The sequence below is a fragment of the Mus pahari genome, chromosome 11, assembly GCF_900095145.1.
Source record: "Mus pahari chromosome 11, PAHARI_EIJ_v1.1, whole genome shotgun sequence".
Classification (NCBI taxonomy): domain Eukaryota; kingdom Metazoa; phylum Chordata; class Mammalia; order Rodentia; family Muridae; genus Mus; species Mus pahari.
The window spans coordinates 303,540-326,750 of record NC_034600.1 but is presented as its reverse complement, the minus strand read 5'-3'; the positions used below and the strand labels follow the sequence as shown (position 1 = coordinate 326,750).

General features: G+C 42.5%; 1 protein-coding gene and 1 long non-coding RNA gene across 2 annotated transcripts; both read left to right on the top strand.

The window, feature by feature from the left end:
* Positions 1–4,710: 4,710 nt before the first annotated feature.
* On the top strand, positions 4,711–13,136 carry LOC115065002. The gene is made up of 3 exons (XR_003844806.1): positions 4,711–4,802; positions 6,177–6,376; positions 13,080–13,136. It is a non-coding gene; the product is annotated as an uncharacterized LOC115065002 (long non-coding RNA).
* Positions 13,137–14,847: 1,711 nt separating this feature from the next.
* Positions 14,848–20,067, top strand: LOC110329238 (zinc finger protein 525-like). Its single transcript, XM_029544167.1, has 2 exons — positions 14,848–14,872; positions 19,271–20,067. The coding sequence occupies exons 1-2, from the start codon at positions 14,848–14,850 to the stop codon at positions 20,065–20,067; spliced, it is 822 nt and encodes a 273-aa protein (XP_029400027.1).
* Positions 20,068–23,211: the final 3,144 nt, after the last annotated feature.

The following is a 23,211-nucleotide window of genomic DNA, read 5'->3' as shown; positions in this document are numbered from 1 at the left end:
GTCCTGTTCCCCATGCTTCCTTATCCTGTGATGTGTAGGCGTCCAGCAGCCATGGGCAAACTGTGTTTACTTGAAAGGGGGGCTGGAAATAAGGTAAGGGGGTGAGAGAAGGATGAAGCCAAGACAAAGGTCCTGATCAAGGCTCAAAGTTTAATAATAAGGTTTAGATATATAAAGGAAAAAAAACACCATAAAACCCATCCCCTTCCTCAGATGGAGTATCTTGTAGCAGCAGGGTCAGCGCAGGCAGCCAAAAAAAACAAAAACAAACAAACAAAAAAAAAAGGTTCCCATGGGAACCTGCAACTGCAGCCAAGACAGATGTCTTTGTCCAGGTTAATAAGACCTGTCATGGCAAATGTTCAAGGTCTGCTTAGCCTACTCAAGGCTGGGAAAACCGCTCAGCCGTTTCAAGGCTGGGAAAGGCTGACTCAAAGCTGAGAAGCCTACAGTGCTGAGGCTAGCATGCCATTTGATAAGTCTTGCGGCAGATGGTCAGTCAGGGGTCTTAAGACTTTCGGGGGGACTGCACTTGGATACCCAGGTAAGGAAAAGCAGTTCACGATGGAGAGAAACCCTACAAGTGTGAAGAGTATGGGAAATGTTCTTCATTTTCTTCAGCCCTTAGATGACATCAAACAATTCATTGTGAAGACAGTCCCTTCAAGGGTGGGAAATGTGGCAAAGCTTTTTCTACACTGTCTACCATTAAGAAACACAAGGTATTAAACACATTTCCATCAAGGGCGGGGGCGGGGCTCTTCCGGCTTGCCTGAGCACTGGCACTTCATCAAGCAGCTCCTTCAGGACACTTGGCATCACCATGGCACTTCCTATGTCTGCTATCATGGATGTAAAGTAGTAAACATTCTTACTCAGCTATCAACCTTGGGAGTATAGTAAGGAAGATGAGCCTCCCGTTGCAATGGTGGCCTGACATTACTTAAGTAACCAGTCATCTTCTAATTGGATTTAAAGCTCATCCCACAGGCTGTAACTAATAACAGGTGCTATTAATGTGGTGATGAACCTGTTATTCTGATAAGTGGGCATAGTAACTAAAGGAACCCAAGTGCTTTTATTTTATTTTATTTTTTTCGCTTTCTACCCAAAGATTCAGGCACCTCTCAAAATCTGCCAGAAAATATGAATTGTGTGATAGAAGGAGAATAACACACACACTCACAATTCCTTAAAGTGCAGGGAATATACCCTGTGGTTGCACTGACCTGAGTGGGACACCCACATTACACCCCTAGTGCCAAACCTCAAGGATCCATGAGTGAGAAGATATCTGACTAGCGGCAAGATAGTCAGAGGCAGGTAGAGTGATGTCTACAGTGAAACAGCATTAGCCAGAAATGTCACTGCCATTGCCTGCATGAATCCACTGTGGTTAGTAAGTATGTGGACATCTGCAGAAGCTAAAGCCAATCATAAAGCATGCATGGATGAGTGAGAGCCTTGTTACAACACACCCTGACTGGAATAGTTATTGGCAATTGATCGCTTCTGTGGCGACAGTCAGTCTGAGAGGCATCCCGATTCCAGACTATTGTCCTAAATCCCTACACATAGAGATGTCACTGGATGACATTAAGAAAAGCCCACAAAGTTGAGAGGATAAAACGCTTTTAAGGTAAGAAGTAATAGATGAAGCTGTAAGGAGACTCGGTGAAAAGATGTGCTCTACACATGTTCCCCTGAAACACATATCGGCTTCAAAACAGTACGTTTGCATATATTCAGTCTTGACCGGCTTTAAATATCACATCACATGACTCTGGCTGTCATACAGGTTATAAAGAGACAGTATCTTCCAGGGGTAGGCATCATGAGGGAGCAAGTGAGGAGACTCCTAGAAGGGTCAGACGCTGAGGACTATAGAGGCCTGCATCAGTGTAACATCATGGAAAAGACAGGGATGGCTCTGCAGAGATGACACACAGCCAGACTCACTTAGCATCTTCCACTTGGTTTTGCCATGAGTAAAACAGGAAAGATGAGCAGAGGCCTGGAGGAGTACCCTCCTCCTCTCCTGTATGCATATTGTTCACTGCTGCTTAAGTTACTGGTTATCAGTCATTATTAATGGTAGGAAAATGCCACACCCACTCTAGTGGTGATTCACAACAGGCCTGAAAACCTGGAACGAGTCCTGAGGAAAAGAATCTCAAGGAGATTCAGCCTCCTAGAGTTCTGGCATTTTCTATAATCTATATACACGAACCCTATCCGCATGCTAGTATGATATATGCTCTCTTTCAATATTATTAATGCCTTTAAAGATTAAACTTTTACCATAGGTGAAATTCCCTTAAAGCCAGTGTTCCAAAGTCCTGATAATTCCTTAAAGCCAGGAGCTCGGAATTCAGCAAGAAGGTTACCTGTTCATTAACACTATAATTCACTTCTAGGAAAGACAGGTGAAACCGATTAAGCATCACAAAGAACAGAGCCAAGCCCAGGGCAAAGCTTAGAGTAGTACACCTGTGGAAGTTCCGTTCATATGCAAGTATTTACCAAGGCCTAGGAAATAGGGGGGATGTGGTACTGCATTATTCATGTGATCTGCCAGAGCAGAACCCCCCAAAACAGATTCTAGGCCCAAAGGAACAACATAATCGAGGGGACCCCTGACAGTGTGGTTTAACTATTGACTAGCCTTGCACCTGGCTTCCTCTTCATGCGGCCTGGTCCCACCTCCTGGTCTTTTGTCCTTTGTCTCCTGTCATTGTAACTGCGGATGTATCCTGCCCCACTTTTCTTGTTTGATTCTGTATTAAAGATGTGATGCTCATTTTGATCAAGACATTCAGTTTTACACCCTCTCTCGTGTGGACTGTCTGTCACTCATCCGCAGAATCCTCGCTCACCTGCAACCAAGAGACCCGTTCCCCACAGATCGGGGACCCAAAGTGAGGTCCAGTCTGTGGCAGGAAAAGCCCATAACAATTTGGTGTATAAAAAAATTAGACAACATATCATGTAGTTGTTTTTTTTTTTTTTTAGAATGCAGTTTATTAACATGTAAATGCCATGTGAACAGTAGAGCAAACACAGAGAAATGAACAACCCCCTAGAGTTGATCTCTAAGAAAGTGTCTCAGCTTCATGCTTAAATCCCTTCCTCTATTACAATGAAAGACTGCTGTGTTGAAAGGTTCTATTTTTTTAAATAGCTAAGAAGTGCCCAGCTATGCACATAGAACAAAGATAGGTTTGATATATATATACATATATATATATATATATATATATATATATAGGTTCGTGTGTGTGTGTGTGTGTGTGTGTGTGTGTGTGAATCAATGTTTTCTTTGTGAGTGGAGTCTCTGTAGACTTCGTTACCAATTTCCTGAGTAACACAGAGGCAGATGTCATTACAAATGGAAATGACCTTTATGAACTGTGGAGAACCGGAGTACTGCCATGAGAGCAGTGTGTGTAGCCAAGGCCAGGAGAGCAGTGTGTGTACCCAAGAGGAACTCCTATCTATGTTTAATTTGTAGAGAAACTTTCTCAAGAAGAGCTTTGTCTGCTGAAGTGTGTATAAGCTGGAGCTGCAGAATTAAACTTTGAGCCTTGTTCAGAACCTTGTCTCAGCTTCATGCTTCTCTGGCCCCACTCCACCCCCCAGCCCTCTTCATTTCCAGACCTCCTTTCAGGTGGTCCCTGCTCAACCGTAAGCTGCTGTGCAGCTACAATGGACATAGATCTGTTCTAAAAGAGAATGATTTCTCAGGGCTATAGTCTGTGAGGGAAGCTCCTCAAAGGACCAGCATAAGGTGAAGAGTGCGGCAGAAACTCACTCTTAGGTGGCACTGCTCATTTCTCTGTTTAAATTCCAAACTTTATTATTTAAAATGTTGAAAGTAAAAACGGCTCTAATGCACAACTGGTTAGTCAACATGGAACTCAGCAGCCCTATTAAAGAGAGGTGCGGGGCTGATGAGATGGCTCAGTGGGTAAGAGCACCCGACTGCTCTTCCGTAGGTTCGGAGTTCAAATCCCAGCAACCACATGGTGGCTCACAACCATCCGTAACATGATCTGACGCCCTCTTCTGGAGTGTCTGAAGACAGCTACAGTGTACTTACATATAATAAATAAATAAATTAAAAAAAAAAAAAAAAGAGAGGTGCTTCACCGCGCACTGATGTGTCCCTTCTCACAGTGTCCCTTCTCACAGTCCAAAGGGGTTACCCTGCACAAAATATTTAGGTCACAGGCAAGTTGCATTGGAATCCCACTATATTCTCCTGTTAGAACCATAGCAAATGCTGGAATGAGGATGTCTGTGCTTCAGAGCAAAGATGGAAGTTTAGCTTGACACAATCTCTGGCATCCAGATTATTCTATCAGCAAGCTCAGACCCAACGCATATGATATTGACAGAGCTGGCTTTTCTCACTATTTCCCTTTCATTCCTTGCCTGATGGTTAGGTCTCCTTTCTGCAGAAGGCAGGTTTCCACTGCTCCATGTTATGGTGAAGTAGTAATCTTATAAGAACTGTCAGATGAACAATTGATTGAATTACACAATCAGGAGACATTGGGCTTTGACTGTCTTGGGACAATTCAAGTCTACGGGATGTAGAGAAGTGGATTCTCTTTCCTCATAAGAGATGGAAGTGAGACTTTCAGAGGTGAGGTCAAGATGTACAGTAAGTTGTTTGATATTTCTGTTACATTTTTATCTTTAGAAATAATCATTTCCGTGTCCTGATTTTGAGGAACTGAGGGAAGTTCAAGGAAGATGCTCTGACTTTCTACATAGGGACAATTTATCCTCAGAAAAGAGTAAGTTGAAAATGGCAGGCCATTGACTATTGCATAGGGAATTGTAACAATACACAAAGGGCCGGTAGTGGTCATTACACTCACTAGTGTGATCATGGGACACTCAATGTATCCCTCTGTTTGGTGTGGGAACAGGGAGATGTTGATGAAATTCTAGTAGAGCTCTCACAAAACCTAAATCTTTTTACACAGGTAAACATTTGGATGTTTTCAAGGGGGTTAAGGACAGGTAGGAAAATCCCGAGATGGACTGATTATAGGTGTTCTTTGCAAGTAAACGTCAAAGAGTTGGACTTTTTGTTGGGTGCTTGTGCCATCTCTGTGTCCTTGACCAACATTTGATACTGTAGGGATTCCAATGTTCACAGGAAATATTTTTTTTCAAGCTGTGCATTGGTTCCATGTATATCTCACACAGAGGGTCAGTATAGAAGCGCATGGATTATGTATTTGTAGGAATGCATACTGAGACAACATCTAAGTTGTACCAAACTGTGGAGTTTCTGCCCTGACCTACATAGGAGGTGTTGCTGCATCCGCTCCCCGCTGACATTGGGAGTTGCCTCATAAGAGATACCTGTGTTGAGAATGTAAATCTATGCCATTGGCTGCCAGCATGGGGTGATTTACAGCATGAGGTGATTTAAGGCATCAGTCACTTCTAGGGGTTGGGTATGTGGTTCTTGCCTTTGTAAGTCTGCTGCTTTGCAATAAAGTTGAGCCAGGATCAGAACTTTTGTCTTGGCAATTCTCAGACTCTCATTCAAGGGACCTACGTTGATTGGTAGTCGGACTACACCAAACTGCTTTACCACATATCAGTCTAAGTTTTGTTTTGTTTGAACTTTTTCCTTTCATTTAGAAAGAAGGTGTATTTAAATTGTCCATTACAGCCTTGGATCCATTTATCAGTAACCTCTGAGAAGCTAGGAGCGTAATCAGGCACACCAAGGCCGAGTTGAAAAATCCCTTTTTAAAAGATAATTTTCATCTCCACATCAGTGTAGTGCTTCATTATTTTTTTTTAAAAGTACAACTGAGTCAACATGATGTTTTTCCGGGGGTAGTAAGATTAAAATCAGAACCCGTGGACCAGAAAGGACTTGTAAGCCTAATATTTCTGTGAAAGGCTCTACTCACATCCATACACCTCTTGTTGTGAACTCTAAAGAACACATGGCCTCAGAAGGCATTTTTCCCAAAGCTGTAAACTGCACCGCGAGTGCAGCCCCTGTGCGGGCGGGGGTGGGGTGGGGTGGAGCTTACAGCATCGGGGAAAATGCCTTCTGAGGCCAAGTGTTCTTTACAAAAACCATCCTGACTCCCCGTGGTTGTCATATGAACTCTGCATTTTCCTTCCACACTCTATTGCAGGTTTCCAAGGAGAAACCCAGGAACAGTAGAAGTTGCCCTACCCGGATTCCAGGAAGTCCTTCTCGCAGTCCAGGACCCACGTGACTCCGACGTCACAAGCAAATCCCATCCGGCTTCTGGTCACCACGCGTGAATCTTCCCCAAAAGTTGGACTGGAGTCCTGTGCTGCTGAAGGTTCCCGTAGCGTCTCTGACTTAGAGGTTGGTCGGGGGAGCAGCGCGTAGCTTGGGGAGCTGGGTGCCGCCTCGGAGGGAGCGGATCTAGGCTAGGGGGGGCGGGGAGGCGGAAGAAGCTGCCTGGACTTGCGGCGCTGAACTGGCTGGGGCTGGTGAGGTTGCAGGGCAGGGCAGGGGACAGGGTGTTTGGGATTGTGAAGGTTTCCTTAGAACACTGCGTGCAGCCCGAGTCTACACCGGAGTCAGCTAGGTAGCAGGGGAGAGGATAATATTGCAAGGGCAAGAATTGGAAGCTAATCGGCTGACTGCCTGCTCCTGATCACCTGCTTTGCTGGGAAGCGCACTAGCCTGCCTGGCCCATTCTCACCTGGCTGTTGTGCGATTCCTCAGTAGATGGATTTTCTGGTTCCTCCTGTACTATGTAGCCGGCCTATTGTAGTGGTTTTTGATTACGTTCGTTTTCTCTGCCATTTAAAGAATTAGGAATGAAGAAAAATCTGACTTGCAACCGGTGGCGTGTTGGGAAATTCTGGGACACAGCGGGGAGAGCTGCCAGAAGGAACCGCTGTAGAAAAGCTTTGACTAGGGGTGAGGCGGCACACATAGCCAACACACGGCGGGAAAGACTACAAAGCAGAGTGCCAACCAGGGAAGCTGAAGCCTGTTTCACAGTGCGGGCTGCTTTTCACAAAACTTTGAAAAGCCCTCCGTCCCTAATTTAGGGTTGAGTAATGAGGGGGCGGAGGCGGGGGCAGGGGGTGGGAAGACAGTATGTTTGGTTAGCCCACAATGCTTGTCTTACCTTGTCTTCATATGGGCTTGAAATCGTTCAGCTAGTCCATGATCAGGGAGAAAATCTCAAGGGCCCTTGTTTTGGGGAGCCAGGCTTTTGTGTCAGGTCAGCAGGGTGAGGAAGAGCTCGCAGACCTGTGTGTCTTCACGTGATTTAGAGTAAACAGACCTGTGATAGAAAGAAGCTTGAACCTACTGTGAGGCACATCCCTGTCATCTCTGCATTTGTGAGGGGAGGGCGCAGGACCCTCTGGTCATCCCCTGCTTCATAGCAAATTCAAGGCCAATGTAGGCTACCTCAGTCTGTGTCAGAAAACATTTAAACATGCTTGATGGACATGAGAAACTCTCTCTCTGGTTCATTTCATGTCTTCCAGTGAGCGCCATGGCAAACCCCTGCAATCAACACTTTGGTGTTTTACAAACTACAGGTGCTTCCCTTCTGCTGACCCACTCCACGTGGGATTCAGACTTCCTTTTCACTCACATGCTCTTGTTAAAGACGTTACATTTTGGTGATGAATTGTTTGGATTTACTGTGTGAGGAGTAACTCTCCTGTTTCCCTTGCTTGATTGTTCTTCCTGTTGGCAGCGAATGTTCACTGCTTTTGGATAGTCAGTGTCTGTTAGATTCTGTCAGGGCCTGAGGATGCTTTCTCCTGCCTTCCCTGAATTCTTCCAGTTTGCTCCTTCCATATCTAGGCAGACACCATCATTTCTTCATCTCCTTTCTGCAGTTCTTGAATCATGCAGGCCACTGTGGCACTGTGGTTTACATCCCTGTGTCGTCTTCTGCCTCGTCATCCTGGATGCCTTCCTGTGCCCCTGTCCCAGAGGTTTAGCTGCTTGTAGATGCTTCTTACAGTTAGCTGGAACAAAACCACTTCCTCCCCTGTCCCTCACACGGGCACTGCCATCTGCAACCAGTAAAGCAAACCGCTAGTGTGGGATGCTATCCTCTTGCACAGGTTTAAGCCAGTTCCCGCTGGTGTGTAGTTGTCCCTCTGTCCTCCCAGGTTTCCTAATGTTAGTATAAGGGAAGGAGTTACCTGTCATTATAACTCATGCATGAACCTTGCTGGGTTAGACATGTCACATCTGGAAACTTCTGAGGGGAGCTGTGGTGGATGACGGCAGTCCGATCCTGCTGTTGTATGTGATAACATCAGAGGCCATGAAGAGAAAGTACAAAGGATTGGAACAGGAGCCAAACACATTTGCAAGGAATAAATTCAAAGAACCCAGATTCTCAGTACTTTGTCCTTTTCTGTTACACAGGTGTCTGTCATAGTGACCTCCATAGTCATTATCCTATGTAGTAACTTTGATGTGAAAGGTGTCTGGTCCCTTTCTCTCTAAGTCTCCTTTCCATTGTTCTCCTCTTTCCAGAATCTATGTCAAAATAAGTCAGATGGATCATGGTGCAAGTCCCCACGCGTTACTGAACACACTCCGTGTACTGGTGTTTTAAGACTCAGAAAAATACATGGGCTCTTTAAAATCCACAGATTCACCTAGGCATCTAATGGACAGAGCAAAGCATGATATATTTATTTTTAAATTAAAATTGCACAGTTCAGGTTTCCAAAGCAGGTTCTATATATTGTGGTCTCCCATATTTTTTTTCATGGTTTATTCATTTCTCAGTCATAAAGTTGCAAAATGCATTTACTTGAAGCAAAAATTAATGATTGTTTCATACCACTCTTCTGTGAATTAAGTCTCAGGGCAAAGGTCTAGGAGGTGCTGCTTTGTGGTGTGTGTGGTGCGTGTGGTGCGTGTGGTGCGTGTGGTGCGTGTGGGGTGTGTGGTGCGTGTGGTGCGTGTGGGGTGTGTGGTGTGTGTGGTGCGTGTGGGGTGTGTGGTGAGTGTGGTGTGTGTGGGTTGTGTGGTGAGTGTGGTGCGTGTGGTGTGTGTGGGGTGTGTGGGGTGTGTGGTGCGTGTGGTGTGTGTGGTGCGTGTGGGGTGTGTGGTGTGTGTGGTGTGCATTTTAAGCACTGTGGTGTTGAATGGAGAGTCAGTATTGTTTGGAATACTGATCAGGAATCCAAATCCTCTCTTTGAATCTCACTTTGACTTCCCACCAATGTCCTGCTAGTCTTTACTTTTGTCCGACTTCTCTGAAAAGATCCCTGAGAGATACTGACAGGAGATGCAAGAGTTCATAATACATCTACTCTGTTCATTCTTTTGCTTATAGGCTTGCTTCTGGGACCAGTCTCCATACAAGTAGAGTATAGATATCTACCAATTATTATAAGAATAAGTAGTAGTTTTGATGAATAACAATTTGCCTCTCTCTGGATCAGACATTATTTGCATTTCCTCCCTATTGAAAATGAACTTTGCAAGTCAAAAATTTCCCTTTAATGATTCTCCTTAATTGTATTGGCTAAAATCCCTTCTAAGTTCAGAGACCTACCACCCATCATCCACAGAATCCCCAGCATGTTGGCCTTACGAGAACTTCCCCATGCAGAACAGTGGTGGCCTGTGCGAGGTGACATAGGGAGGGATCCTTGCAGTTAATTCTCAACACTGTTTCACCCCTTCCTGGGGACTTGCCCTTCTCCATGCTGATCATTTTTCCATCTTCTTGATGATCCCCTAGTTCAGCAGACTCACCTTTCTTAATGCTGTGACCCTTTTATACAGTTCCTCATCTCATGGCAAGCCCCATCAAAATTTCTTTCATTGCTACTTCATAATTGTAATTTTGCTACTGTTATTGTAATGTAAATATTTTTGGAGACAGGTTTGCCAAAGGGGTTGTCACAAGTTGGGTACTACTGCCCTAAGAAGAAACAAAGTGGGATCTGTCCCCCCCATCTACCCTTCTGCCTGCTTATAAAGTCAGGAAGCTGCTGTGTTTGACTAGGTACAAAGAAGCTTTCAAGACAGTTGAATTTCTTTTTTCTTGAGAAATTGCTGGGTCTCTGATCACCAGTTTGCTTCATTCAGCCTGTGTCTTTTAGATCTGCTGGCCTCCTCATTGCCACGTAACTATGCACTATAGACAAAAGACTGTTTTCTGTGCAGTCACTCTTTAAAGAACATGCATTTCAGTTGTCCTAAAGCCTTATGACCTATAACTACACCCTCCTTCCTGCACTGAAATCACCTAGCACTTCAGACACAAGACTCAGAGGATTGCAGCTGTTCTTGACATGAAGGTCTCCCACCTAAGGACCAGTTACCATAGTGATAGAAGCTGCCTTGCAAGCTTCCAAAACAGAGAAGCAGTAAATGATCCTAGTTAGCTGTTACCTAGTTCTGTGGCAGTGGACCACAGAAAAGTCCCATATGGCATGATGTCCCTAAAGGTGCCACAGTGCCACTCACATCTTGACATTAGCAGCAGTATAATTGGACTTAAAGGTCAATCAAGTAGGTGTACATCATAGATAGAAGCATGGCCTGCCACCCATGACTTGTTAGGTCTTGAATTCTGGAGGACAAACTAATGCTACCTTATTAAACCATCGTAAGTCTAACTGCATGCTGAAGACTTCCTAAGGTCTACACATATGTGAAGCTCTTACTGCTCCTCAAAGTACCTTCTTGCTGCAGCACAGAGAACATTAAAGAAAACCAAAACTTACCAAAATGCAGAAAACTATAATCTGTCCAGAGCCAATAGATGCATCTATACCACACTTTCTGCATATAGTAATCAGGGAATGTTTGTGGATAGGGGCAGATCCATTATGAGAGCCAGAGGTCCAGGAGGTCTGCTGTGAGATTGTGTAGCTTAGAAAGTGAAGGGAAAGATGGGTGTGGTGGTGCACACTTTTAATCCCAGCACTCGGGAGGCAGAGGCAGGCGGATTTCTGAGTTCGAGGCCAGCCTGGTCTACAAGTGAGTTCCAGGACAGCCAGGGCTATACAGAGAAACCTCTCTCAAAAATCCAAAAAAGAAAAAAGAAAAAAAAAGAAAGTGAAGGGAAGCTGCAATCTTCAACATGACTGACTGAGCAATGACAATGGCACAGGGTTCCCTGCAGGGGGAATCTCCTGGGTAGACAAAGATGTATGGGCACCTAAGAAAGGCTGATAGAGGGAAAATTAGTCTTTCCCAGGGCTGAGTCCACTCACTAGTCATCCAGTAACAAGGGGTCAGTGCTGATAACAAATACAGGAGACACTGAAGAGAGTCAGCTGTTCAGATTCACATAGTTATCTGGAGGGTTAGTTACATATTTATATGCGTGTGTGTGACAATGATAATTAGAGAAGACTACACCATAGATTTGAGATGAAGGCTTGGGGAACAGGAGAGAGGTTTCAATGAGTAGATGGAGGGGAAATGATGAAATTATTTTTTAATTCAATCATTTTTTCAGAGAAAAAATATACAGTCTTATCAATTGTAACAGTATGGGTGAGACTGTAGATTACTTCAGGTAAGGACGTGACAATGATAGGTACCATGTGATCTCATCAATTTGTTAAATGTAATGAGCTGAAACTCGCAGAAGTGAGAGATATGTTAAGTATAAGGAATTGTAACTCATAGAAGGTGGATATGTAATGGTTTTTCCTACTGACCAGTGACACAAGGAAGCCAGGGCTTGGGGACATCCTAAGCAATGGACGCTGGAACAGTGTGACAGGGAGAAGCTCCCATCCTGTTGCCCCGAATGCCGGAGGCGTGTAAGGATTATGTGGGGTACATTCAAGAGGACAGTGTTTGAAATGACTATAGCAAAACTGAGACAATTCAAAGCTAACTCGTGCAATTATAACAAAATTCTCCGTTAATACATAAATTCCTGATGTTGTCATGAATTAGTGAAAAGGGAAAAGTAATGTATGACTCATTTTATAGGTCACTCTGGGACTTTACTCAAGGAATTATGGAAAGTAGTGGGTCCTGAAATTGCAAATTCTTGAAATAATAAACTAGCACCAGCAAATATAGTTCTCTGCTACACACGGTGCAAAACAAACAAACAAACAAACAAACAAAAAACATGCTTTAGGAAACATTGCTCACAAACATGGCTCGGTACCCATCAGGGAATAGGAAGGGTGGGAACATGCCTACTAAAGAGTAGAGTGATGTGGAACCCAGAGGACATCCAGAGCCCCCTCATTAACGTCTGCATTTTCATTTCATTTCACGTTCGTGGCTGGGAATGCTTAGTGTTGACAAGAACCTTCCTTCTCCCTCTCCCTCACCAGGACTTTCTGTTGTGAGAAATGTTTATGTGTGTGGTTTATAATATAAGCATCTGGCATTAGATGGATGCTTCCATGGATGTATTTATTTTATATTTCATGTCTTCAATGTATAGAATCCATATGGTCTTATAGCATCTTTTACCTTGTTTTCCCTTGAAGATGGGTCCATTGTGAGGTCGTATGAGCACCTTTGATGTGTCTGAAGAATATCACTCAGTGATGTGAGAGACACTTCTAGCTCTCTTTCGTCCTTACACAGAATCTAGATTGGTGTCCACAGGCACATGATGCCTGTGTTAGGGTTTTTATCACTGTGATAAAGACCACAAGGAAAGACAACTTGGAGAAGAAACGGTTCATTTCAGTTGACATCTTCAGGGAACAGATCACCACTGAGGGAATACAAGGCAGGAACCAGCGCAGAGGCCCCAGAGGAACGCTGTTTATAGGCTTCTATTCCATGGCTTGCTCAGCCTGCTTTCCTATACCATACAGAAACACTTCCCCGGTGGGGTCCCACCCATACTGTAGATATCTCGTTATCAACACTAATCAGGAAAATGCCACAGGCCTGGCTACAGGACAATCTCATGGAGACATTTTTTCAAATATTCTTTCTCTCTCCTCAAATATTCCTAGCTAGTGTCAAGCTGACTGGAGAACTACCCAGCAGAGTTCATCTTGGCATTTAAATGATTTTAGTGGTTTTAATTAATTTAAACTGTGATATTATTCATTGATCTTCATTTCAGGAAATGCTGTCCTTCCGGGATGTGGCCATTGATTTCTCTCCAGAAGAGAGGGAATGCTGCTTGTGGACGTTGTACATCGTGGTGCGGAGCCTAGTGCGCACCACGATGTACAACGTCCACAAGCAGATCTCATATTGTTGTTCTACCTACAGGGTTGCAGCCCCCTTCAGTTCCTTGGGTACTTTCTCTAGCTCCTCCATTGGGGGCCCTGTGCTCCATCCAATAGCTGACTGTGAGCATCCACTTCTGTGTTTGCCAGGCACTGGCATAGCCTCACAAGAGGCTGCTATATCAGGGTTCCTTCAGCAGAATCTTGCTGGCATGTGCATTAGTATCTAGGTTTGGTGTCTGATGATGGGATGGATCCCCAGGTGGGGTAGTCTCTTGATAGTTCATCCTTTCATCTTAGCTCTAAATTTTGTCTCTGTATCTATATCCTTTCATGGGTATTTTGTTCCTTATTCTAAGGAGGAATGAAGTATCCACACGATGGTCATCCTTCTTGGTTTTCTTGTGTTTTGCAAAATGTATCGTGGGTATTCTAAGTTTCTGGGCTAGTATCCGCTTATCAGTGAGTGCATATCTAGTGACTTCTTTTGTGATTGGGTTACCTAACTATTGATGATATCCTCCAGATACATCCAGTTGCACAAGAATTTCATAAATTCATTGTTTTTAATAGCTGAGTAGTACTCCATTGTGTAAATGTACCACAGTTTCTGTATCCATTCCACTATTGAGGGACATCTGGGTTCTTTCCAGCTTCTGGTTATTATAAATAAGGCTGCTATGAACATAGTTGAGCATGTGTCCTTATTACCAGTTGGAAGATCTTCTGGGTATATGCCCAGAAGAGGTATTGATGGGTCCTCCGGTAGTACTATGTCCAATTTTCTGAGGAACCGCCAGACTGATTTCCAGAGTGGTTGTACAAGCTTGCAATCCCACCAGCAATGGAGGAGTGTTCCTCTTTCTCCACAACCTCGCCAGCATCTGCTGTCACCTGAATTTTTAATCTTAGCCATTCTGACTGGTGTGAGATGGAATCTCAGGGTTGTTTTGATTTGCATTTCCCTGATGACTAAGGATGTTGAACATTTTTTCAGGTGTTTCTCAGCCATTCGGTATTCCTCAGTTGTGAATTCTTTGTTTAGCTCTGTACCCCATTTTTTAATGGGGTTATTTGAATTTCTGGAGTCCAGCTTCCTGAGCTCTTTGTATATATTGGATATTAGTCCTCTATCAGATTTAGGATTGGTAAAAATCCTTTCCCAATCTGTTGGTGGCCTTTTTGTCTTGTTGACAGTGTCTTTTGCCTTACAGAAGCTTTTCAATAGCAAGGTTCATATTCTTTAAAAAAAAAAAAAAAAATTAGTCAGGTTGTTGTACAGCTAAGAACCACTTCATCGTTTTTCTCTTTGTGTGTTTAACCTTTCTGTGTTAGAAGTATATATCTTTCACTATTAGAAATTTAAGGGCATGAGGCTTGGAGTACACTTTTAATTAAAATGTTTAACAATTCAATTTTAGTATTTCTCCCTTTAAATGAAATGTAGAATCTGGACATTATATGTTCCTATATGTGTTCTGGTAATCCTGTCAGAAGCCATTCTATGGAAATAATTATCTTTCCTTGTAAGCATTGTACTTGAAGGGTCATATCAATTCCTTGTAGGTGAACTCTTACACAATCGTGTTTCCCTTTCCTACAAACAGGTCTTGCTGACTCTAAGCCACAGCTGGTGATATTTCTGGAGCAAAGACAAGGATGTACCGGTTTGAAGAGACAAGTGGTAAAATCAGCGTTCCCAGGTTGGTAGGAAAGAGGAGGTCCGAACAGAGTGGAGGTGCAGTGATCCAACAGAACGCTCGGCTTTCCCATGAAACATGATGCACTTGTCAAGAAAGTCATAGGTCTCTCCCTCTTGTCTTTGTTTCCAGAGAAGGACATGTCTGAGATGTTTGTGGAGGTTTAAGTTTCTTTAGCTTTGTGTTTCCTGAGCAGCGAGCTCTGCTTGTATTTACAGTGACTTCCAGGGCTCTTCATTTTGTTGAGTATCCATTATAAAGTGAGGCTCAGGGAAATGCCAATCAGTAGAGGTCAGACTAAGAGTCATTTATGTACTGGGATTGAGAGCAGGCTCATGCCAGAAAGATCTCGACACCAAAGGGAGGCATGATTTGGTCAAACCCACAATTGCATCACACAGAGACAGGTAGGACCAGATAGATGACTCAACAGATTCAGTTCTGTTGATTGAAACAGGTTGGGGTGGGGAGCACTTGAATAAAAGCCAGACAAACCAGAGTCATGTTGGGCAGTTCATTCCCCACTGATCTTAGTGGAAAGTCAAAGCATTGACTTATTATATAAGTGTTATTATATTGGGCCTGTAGGTACAATAATTTAACAGAGACTTTTTTTTTTTTTCAACAAAGATTTACGACTAGTTATTTATCAGGGCTAGACCATTGAACTTAGGAAGAGAAGGGTGAGAGGTCCGCTCATCCATGGATCCCCATCAAACTACACAGCGAGGGTAATGTGATGAATGAACATGACCTGTGCACATACGGTCTTGACAGTTTCAAGGAAAAGTCTATAGGAAACACAGCATGGTCCTTATGGTTTAGATAGCATGTAGACTTACCATAATCACTAAGTTCATGGTTATAGCATATGTCAGAATTTAGCTGTGATTTTGGAGTTATGATTAAGAGACTTCAGCAATGTGTCTTCTATCCTTTTTAAGGCTGTGCTTTCCGATAGTCTTTTTTATTCTACACAGCTTTCTACCATGAGGTAAATAATAGCAGCCTCTACTGGAAACAGTTCACCTCTTAGCCGTTCTCAAGTGCATGATGTCTTTCCTTGGACCATCCTGTGGTTTTCCTTCTAAACTGTGACAGAGTCGGGGAGCCAGTCTGACCCAGGACAGAGGCTGTGGGAGAAACAGAGTCAGTTACGCTTGAGCTGGAAGTGGGTGGGTCATATTCTGTCTCTAGAACCAGGGTTTTGGTGAGCTAAAACAGCATATGACGATTTATAAAATCATTCTCTGTCTTCAGAAGGCATTGTTTCTCTGTAAGACTGAAGCCAGGCATGTACATAAGCATGACTTGTTTCAGTGTCTTCAGATGTGGGCAGACAACCTAAGAAACTCAATGTCTATTTTCCTTTTACAAAGGCCCCAGTGTTAAGGATCGTATCCTGATTCTATGAGACACAGATATATTGTCTCTGTTGTGAATCAATGTCTAAGCTTTACGTACAAAGTATACCTGTAGCCTTGGAAAGAGACATTTAAAGAGAAAAACCACAAAAATAAGACACCTGAGGGACTCAGAAAGTTCTAGACATGAAAGAGGGATATCAGCGCTTTCTGGAGCAGAAACAAAGGCCAACGTCAGCCATGAGACAGTGGAGTCCCAAATACACACACACACACACACACACACACACACACACACACCCCTCAGAGGAATGAGGTTTGCAAACTTTGTATTAAGGACCCAACCTCACTTTCATCTCCAATCTCCCATGCCAGCAGGGCAGTTAGAGGACTCTCCCCACTGAAAAACTGGCTTCAACCCTTGTCTACAGTAAGCGTGAGTCTTGAACCTACAGGCTGGCTAGACTCCTGGCATGCGTGGTCCCTGCTTCTTCCCACTGTGTAGCCCCTGGCCTGGTGGCTACCGCAGCAACCTATGTTCTGCAGTAGAGGTGGTCCTGACACTACTTTGTTCTTACTGTGTATGGACATATGGACGGGTCAGTGAGGTTCTATAGCTCAGTCTCAGCAGCCAAAGGACTCCTTTGGGCAAGTATGGCAGGGAGTTACTAGGTTTAGACTTTTGACAAGACCGTGAGGGGGAACTCGGTGCTGGGCCTGAGTGAGTTGAGGAACGAGCATGGACTTTTAGAGAACCACTAATGCAGCCTCAGTAAGGACGTTGGCATCTCTCCTGGAGCCTAGACAGGAGGACAGAGGAACTCTACAGCTCCTAGTTGCCTTAGTTCTAAAGTGAGCTCAGACAGTGGCCCCGAGGAACAAATGTAAGGAACAGAACAATAGCTGAGACAGCATACATTAGGTGGAGTTTTCAGTCATTCACTGGAGCATCCACAGAAATGACATAATACATGGATTTGCCTGAACTCAGCATCTTTAGTTTAGATGGTAGAAGACGACGCAGGGGAGGATTCCCTGTCAGCAGTTTTTCTACTTACTAGAATCTTTACCAGACAAAATACATCTTCACCTACCTCCTTGGAGGACCAGAAGCACTAGGTCGGGTTTTGGTGACAGCAAATACATTTGTCATTTTGGGACACTGTGGACCCGGCTTGATCCTGTGTATAAAGCCAAACCCACAATTGCATCATACCAGGGTAGCCCAGCACCTGCAACTTGAAGTGTCAGTTCCCTTGAGTCGAACAATTGAAACAGTGGATCTTCCAAAGCTTGGAGGCTACATGACAACATTTTCTCTGCACTATTGGTTAGCTTGGGTGACCAGGTAGATAAACCTCAGGCAGAATGGAGCCCCTTTGGCTCCTTTGGTCCCTTGGGAGACTTTGCAATGTTTGCACACATCTGAACGTCTGCGCGCTTTTCTGCAGACCTAAGTATGAAATCGTTGTGAGAAACTAACCTTACACTCAAGTGCATCTCAAATCACTTAAACTCATGCTAATGAAACTCATCCCAAGAGTTCTTCGAGAAGGATGAAAATTTTCTAAAATGTTTTCCTATTACATACTCAATAATAAGGATTTTAAATGCATGCCATTTGTGGATACATAATTCAAAGATTAAACTACACCTCTCGGAGTATGTGTTTAATACCTCATCAATACATTTTCAGAATTTTTTTGGATTCAACATTTTTTTCCTTTGTCCTTTGATCTTCTGTATCGATATTTTTGAGTGTGCATTGCCTATCATCACTTGGTACGCTCACCCTATATATTCTGATGGATAAGTAAAATACATTCATAGAACACTTAAGGAGAGTGTAAGATAAAAATATCTATAGTCTTTGCTTCTGTGAAATTTCCCTTCATGGTAACCAGGGCTCTTCCATTTTCATGCCCTGTTCATTGCCACTCTCCACTCAGTGCTCAATGGTTATTTAATCTTGTAAATTAATTAGTGTTAGAAATCTGTCATTTCTTGGGGATGAAGAGATGGCTCAGTGCTGAAGAGCACTGACTACTCTTCCAGAGGTCCTGAGTTCAATTCCCAGCAACCACATGGTGGCTCACAACCATCTGTAACGGGATCCCATGCCCTCTTCTGGTGTGTCTAAAGAAAGCGACAATGTACTCACACATATAATAAATAAATAGTTCGTCTTTAAAACAATAGTCATTTTATTGCCAGGCCTGGCAACCCACTGTATTTACCCCAGAATTTGAGAGGCAGAAGCAGGTGGATCAGTGAAGTCAAGGTCAGCCTCATATTCGTAAAAGCTTTCAGGACAGCCCGAGCTACAGAGAAACCACGTTTCAAAAAACCCAAACCAATCAAACACACAAAAAGTAGGGATCTATTCATTGCCTCATATTTGCCTCAGCAAATTTCTGTTAATCATGGGTGAACCTGCTTTTCATTATTATGCCTTGGTATCTTTCAGGTATATATTTTCTAGTCATCAATATAAGACATAAAATACTGTCCCAAATCCTTAGGCTTAGTCTAAGGACTGTTTAGTCTTGGTATGGACAGCCTACTTGTTATGCACTATATCTTTTTTCCTTACAAAATAAAAACTCTATGCTTAGTATAAACATTCCATGTTTGTTCAGTCTCACAATCCCAATAAACTTTTTATTTTTCAGGCTTCTCTATTTTATAATTTCATGGATGACTGGCCATATAATTGCTAAATGGGCTTATTTCTGTTAGTATATTGCCCTTATAACTTAGCTCTTTAACTTTGAATAATATGCCATTATTTCTATGTTCTATTTGGTTGTGGTTTAAATAGATGGCTTCCATCTACTGTATTTGTGAATTAAACTCAGTGCCTATAGGTACTAAAATATACTGCAGATTTTTTTACTGGTTAAGTACATATTAGTTATTGTCTTCATTTTTTAAAATGTCTTCATTTTTAAAAATAAGCCTTATAAGTAAAAAGAATATTGCTTAACTTTTGTTCATATCTCAACTTTATCTCAACAGAAATAACACCCAATGATCCTAACCATTACAGCAAGCCCACTAATTGTGAATCACTCCTTCTTAAACAACGAAGAATTAACAAAGGGGAGAAATCCTACAAGTGTGGAGAATGTGGTAAGGCCCTTGGTTCTCCCTTAACACTTTCTATACACCAGAGACTTCACACTGGAGACAAACCCTTCAAGTGTGAAGAGTGTCATAAGGCCTTCTGTACTCGCTCCTCACTTTTTATACACCAGAAAAATCATACTGATGAAAAAAACTTCATGTGTGAAGAATGTGGCAGGACATTTTACTATCCTTCAATGCTGAAGCAACATCAGAGAATTCATTCTGGGGAGAAACGTTACAAGTGTGAAAATTGTGGAGTCGCTTCTTATGACCCTTCATTTCTTGAGCAGCATCAAAGAATTGATTGTAGGAAGAAATGCTATAAGTGTGAAGACTGTCACAAAGTCTTTGGTCATCACTCAACCCTTAGAGTACACAAGAGAATTCATACTGGAGAGAAACCTTTCAAATGTGAAAAGTGTGGCAGATGTTTTAGGGTGTCTGCATCCCTTAATCAACATAAAAAAATGCATTGCAAAATGGAGCCCTACACCTGCCAAGACTGTGGCAGATCTTTTTTGAATTATTTGAGACTTAGACGACATCAAGTGGTCCATTCTGAATATAATCCTCACAAGTGTGAAAAATGTGACAAAAGGTTTTCCTCTTCTACAAATCTTAGGAACCATCAAAAAGTTCATAGGAGAGAGACCATGCAAGGGTTAAGCACGTCACCAAGCCTTTAAATATCATTCAACCCTTTCGAGACACAAGAACACTCATGCAAGAGAGAGATCCTACCAGTGTGAAGATGTGGTATGATGGTTTGTATATGCTTGGCCCAGGGAGTTGCAGTATTAGGAGGTGTGGCCTTGTTGGAGTAGGTGTGTCAATGTGGGTGTGGGTTTCTATACCCTTGTCCTAGCTGCCTGGAAGTGAGTATGCTGCTAGCAGCCTTCAGATGAAGATGTAGAACTCTCAGCTCTTCTGCACCATGCCTGCCTGGATGCTGCCATGTTCCTGCCTTGATGATAATGGACTGAGTCTTTCAATCTGTTTTTTTTTGTTGTTTTTTTTTTTTTTTTAAGTTTTAGTTTTTCGAGACAGGGTTTCTCTGTGTAGCCCTGGCTGTCCTGGAACTCACTCTGTAGACCAGGTTGGCCTTGAACTCAGAAATCCTCCTGCATCTGCCTCCCGAGTACTGGGATTAAAGGCATGTGCCACCACGCCCGGCTTGAGTCTTTTAATCTGTAAACAAGGCTTAATTAAATGTCGTTCTTAAAAGAGTTACTTTGGTTATGGTGTCTGTTCACAGCAGTAAACCCCTAAGACCTGTGGGAAGTGTGATAAAGCCTAGTTAATCTTGATACATAGCCTCACTCAACACAGGATAGTTCATACTGGAGTGAAGTCCTATGAATTTTTAAAACATTTAATCTTCTTCCACTCTTAAAACACATCTGTGCTGCCCAGTCTTATGTCAGCTTGACACACAAACTAGAGCTGTCTTAAAGGACAGGACTTCAACTGAGTAAATGTTTGCATAAGATCCAGCTTTAACCGTTTTCTTAATTAGTGATTGATGGGCGGGAACAGCCCATTTTGAGTGGGGTCATTCCTGTGCTGGGAGTCCTGGATTGTATAAGAAAGCAGATTGAGCAATCCATAGGGAGCAAACATCCCTCCATGCCCTCTCCTATGTGAGTTCTTGTCCTGGCTTCCTTTAATAGTGGACTACAATGTGGTGGTGTCATCCAAACCCTTTCCTCCCCAACTTGCTTCAGTAGTAGTGTTTCTTAGAAGCAATAGGAACCTTAATCGCCTGACTAAGGCAACACTCCTTCAGACTACAAACTCCATGAGTGTGTGGAATATGGCGAAATGTTGGCTAACAATTCAGATTTTATCCAATTCAAAAGAATCCGCAGTGAAGAATATTAAGTGAATTATTTTGGAATGTCAACACAAACATCTTACTTCTAGTAGCACCAATGGTAAGAAAGTCACCAGAGAACAGTAGAGACTTCTCTTTGCTGTAACCTCCCCTCCAATGTGCTTGAATCTTGCATGGATGGATGAGTTTCTTCCCTCTGTAACTATATATATTTCATGAAACTGTTGCTATGTTGCATAACTTGGTCCTTTGGGTGCCTAGAGTCTGATCTATGGGCTGAGGCACAGTTTCTGCCGTTTCCCCAGTGGCGGCATCACCCATGCTCTTGTATAACATATTCCCTGGGTGTGTGAGAAGCTCCATAAACTCACATTTCTCGCCAGGTTGGACTTTATGGAGATGATCTACACTGGGTCACTAGCTCCCCAGGGAAAGCTAACAGAAATCAGTGTCTTCGTGTTTGGCTTCAGAATGAAAAATCTCTTAATTTCCCTTAAATTCCACACATTGTTTTTCATATGACTCCAACTGTCATGTCATAGAACTCGGCAGCATATTGAAATAATGATTGAAATAATGATTGAAAGGGTGCATTTGATTAGTGTGTATGTGATGTTAATCATGAAACATTGTAGATGCAGTTCTTATGTTACTATTGACAGAGATCCTAAAAGTGTTCTCACAGTTGTGTTTATTGACTTGTGGAAACTCTTATATCAGGTCAATTAAAACCTAAAAGTTATCAGTGATTAACTTATAAATGATCAAATATCCATAATGTGCCCAAAATTTGATTTTAGTCATGCTAAGTACAAAATGAAATTTATTAACAGACATAAGATGGGAGGGAGAGACCAGTTTATATCTGTCATTTTATAGTTTTCTGTATATACTATTAAATAAAGTATATCCTAAATCATGTACCTAAAACAAGTTTAAAATAACCTTAGTTTGTTTAATAGAACATAAATGTAAAGACCAAGTGTAATTATATTTTTAAAAAGCTGGTTTGGGAAATAGAGTGCTAGAGGTAAAAGTATTATATTTATTATATTTATAGCACCCTAGCATGGCAGGGCATCCCCAAACTCAAGAAACACCATTTCCCTTGGCTGTATCATAGACCCTATCAGAGTAAATTGCCTGCTGGCCACATAATAGGATAAGTATATAAGGGAAAATAAGACCTTCTAGACATCTGCTGATTCTCTCTCAGCTTCTAGACCATATCATGAAAATCTCCCCTATATGTATGTACATGTGTGTATATATACATATGTGTAATTTTGTGTGTATGTATGTATGGAAGATGAATTATTCTCATGTCTCTCATGACCATGAGATGGATCTACTTCTCCAGTGGAGGAGTCTGTACCCATATCCTAAATTTCTCAAGCCTCAGAGAGGCAAATACCAATTATTCTGCCTTCAGTGTCTCTCTTTGTAACATAGTAGGATGCTGTGATGAGGGGAACCCTATATCTAAGCCACCAGCCTAGTGCTATTGGCTTTATATTATAGTTCAAATGGCTGTGACAGGAATCTGGTAGGAAGTAATTTGAGGTAAAGGAATGTGGAGATTTGAATAAATCACATTATGCATATATTAAATTCTACCCAGATGAATAACATTTTAAATACTTCTATTTGGAAATGCTCAAATCGTTTTAGTGGTAAATTACAGAATGTGACTCAGGCTGTCATGAAGATCACAGAATGACAGTATCTTCCTTGGAAGCCATCATGAGTGAATGAGTGAGAAGACTCCTGGAAGGGCTAAGACACTGAGGCCCCTGCATCACTGTAACATAAGGGAAGAAAGGGCTCTTAAATCATTGTTATAAGTGATAGGTTTTTTTTTGTTTTGTTTTGTTTTGTTTTTTTTTAATCCTGGCTATCTCCCAAATGAATGAGATAAAGACTTTAAGATTTATTTAATCAAGCTTTTGAGGCACAATAGCTGAACAGTTAGTTAGTCTATTCTAATCTTCTAAAC

Coding starts and splice junctions, on each gene's coding strand:
- LOC110329238 (XM_029544167.1), top strand. CDS start 14,848: ATGTACCGGTTTGAAGAGACAAGTG. Junction 14,873..19,270: donor CCGGTTTGAAGAGACAAGTG/GTAAAATCAGCG, acceptor TTATCTCAACAG/AAATAACACCCAATGATCCT.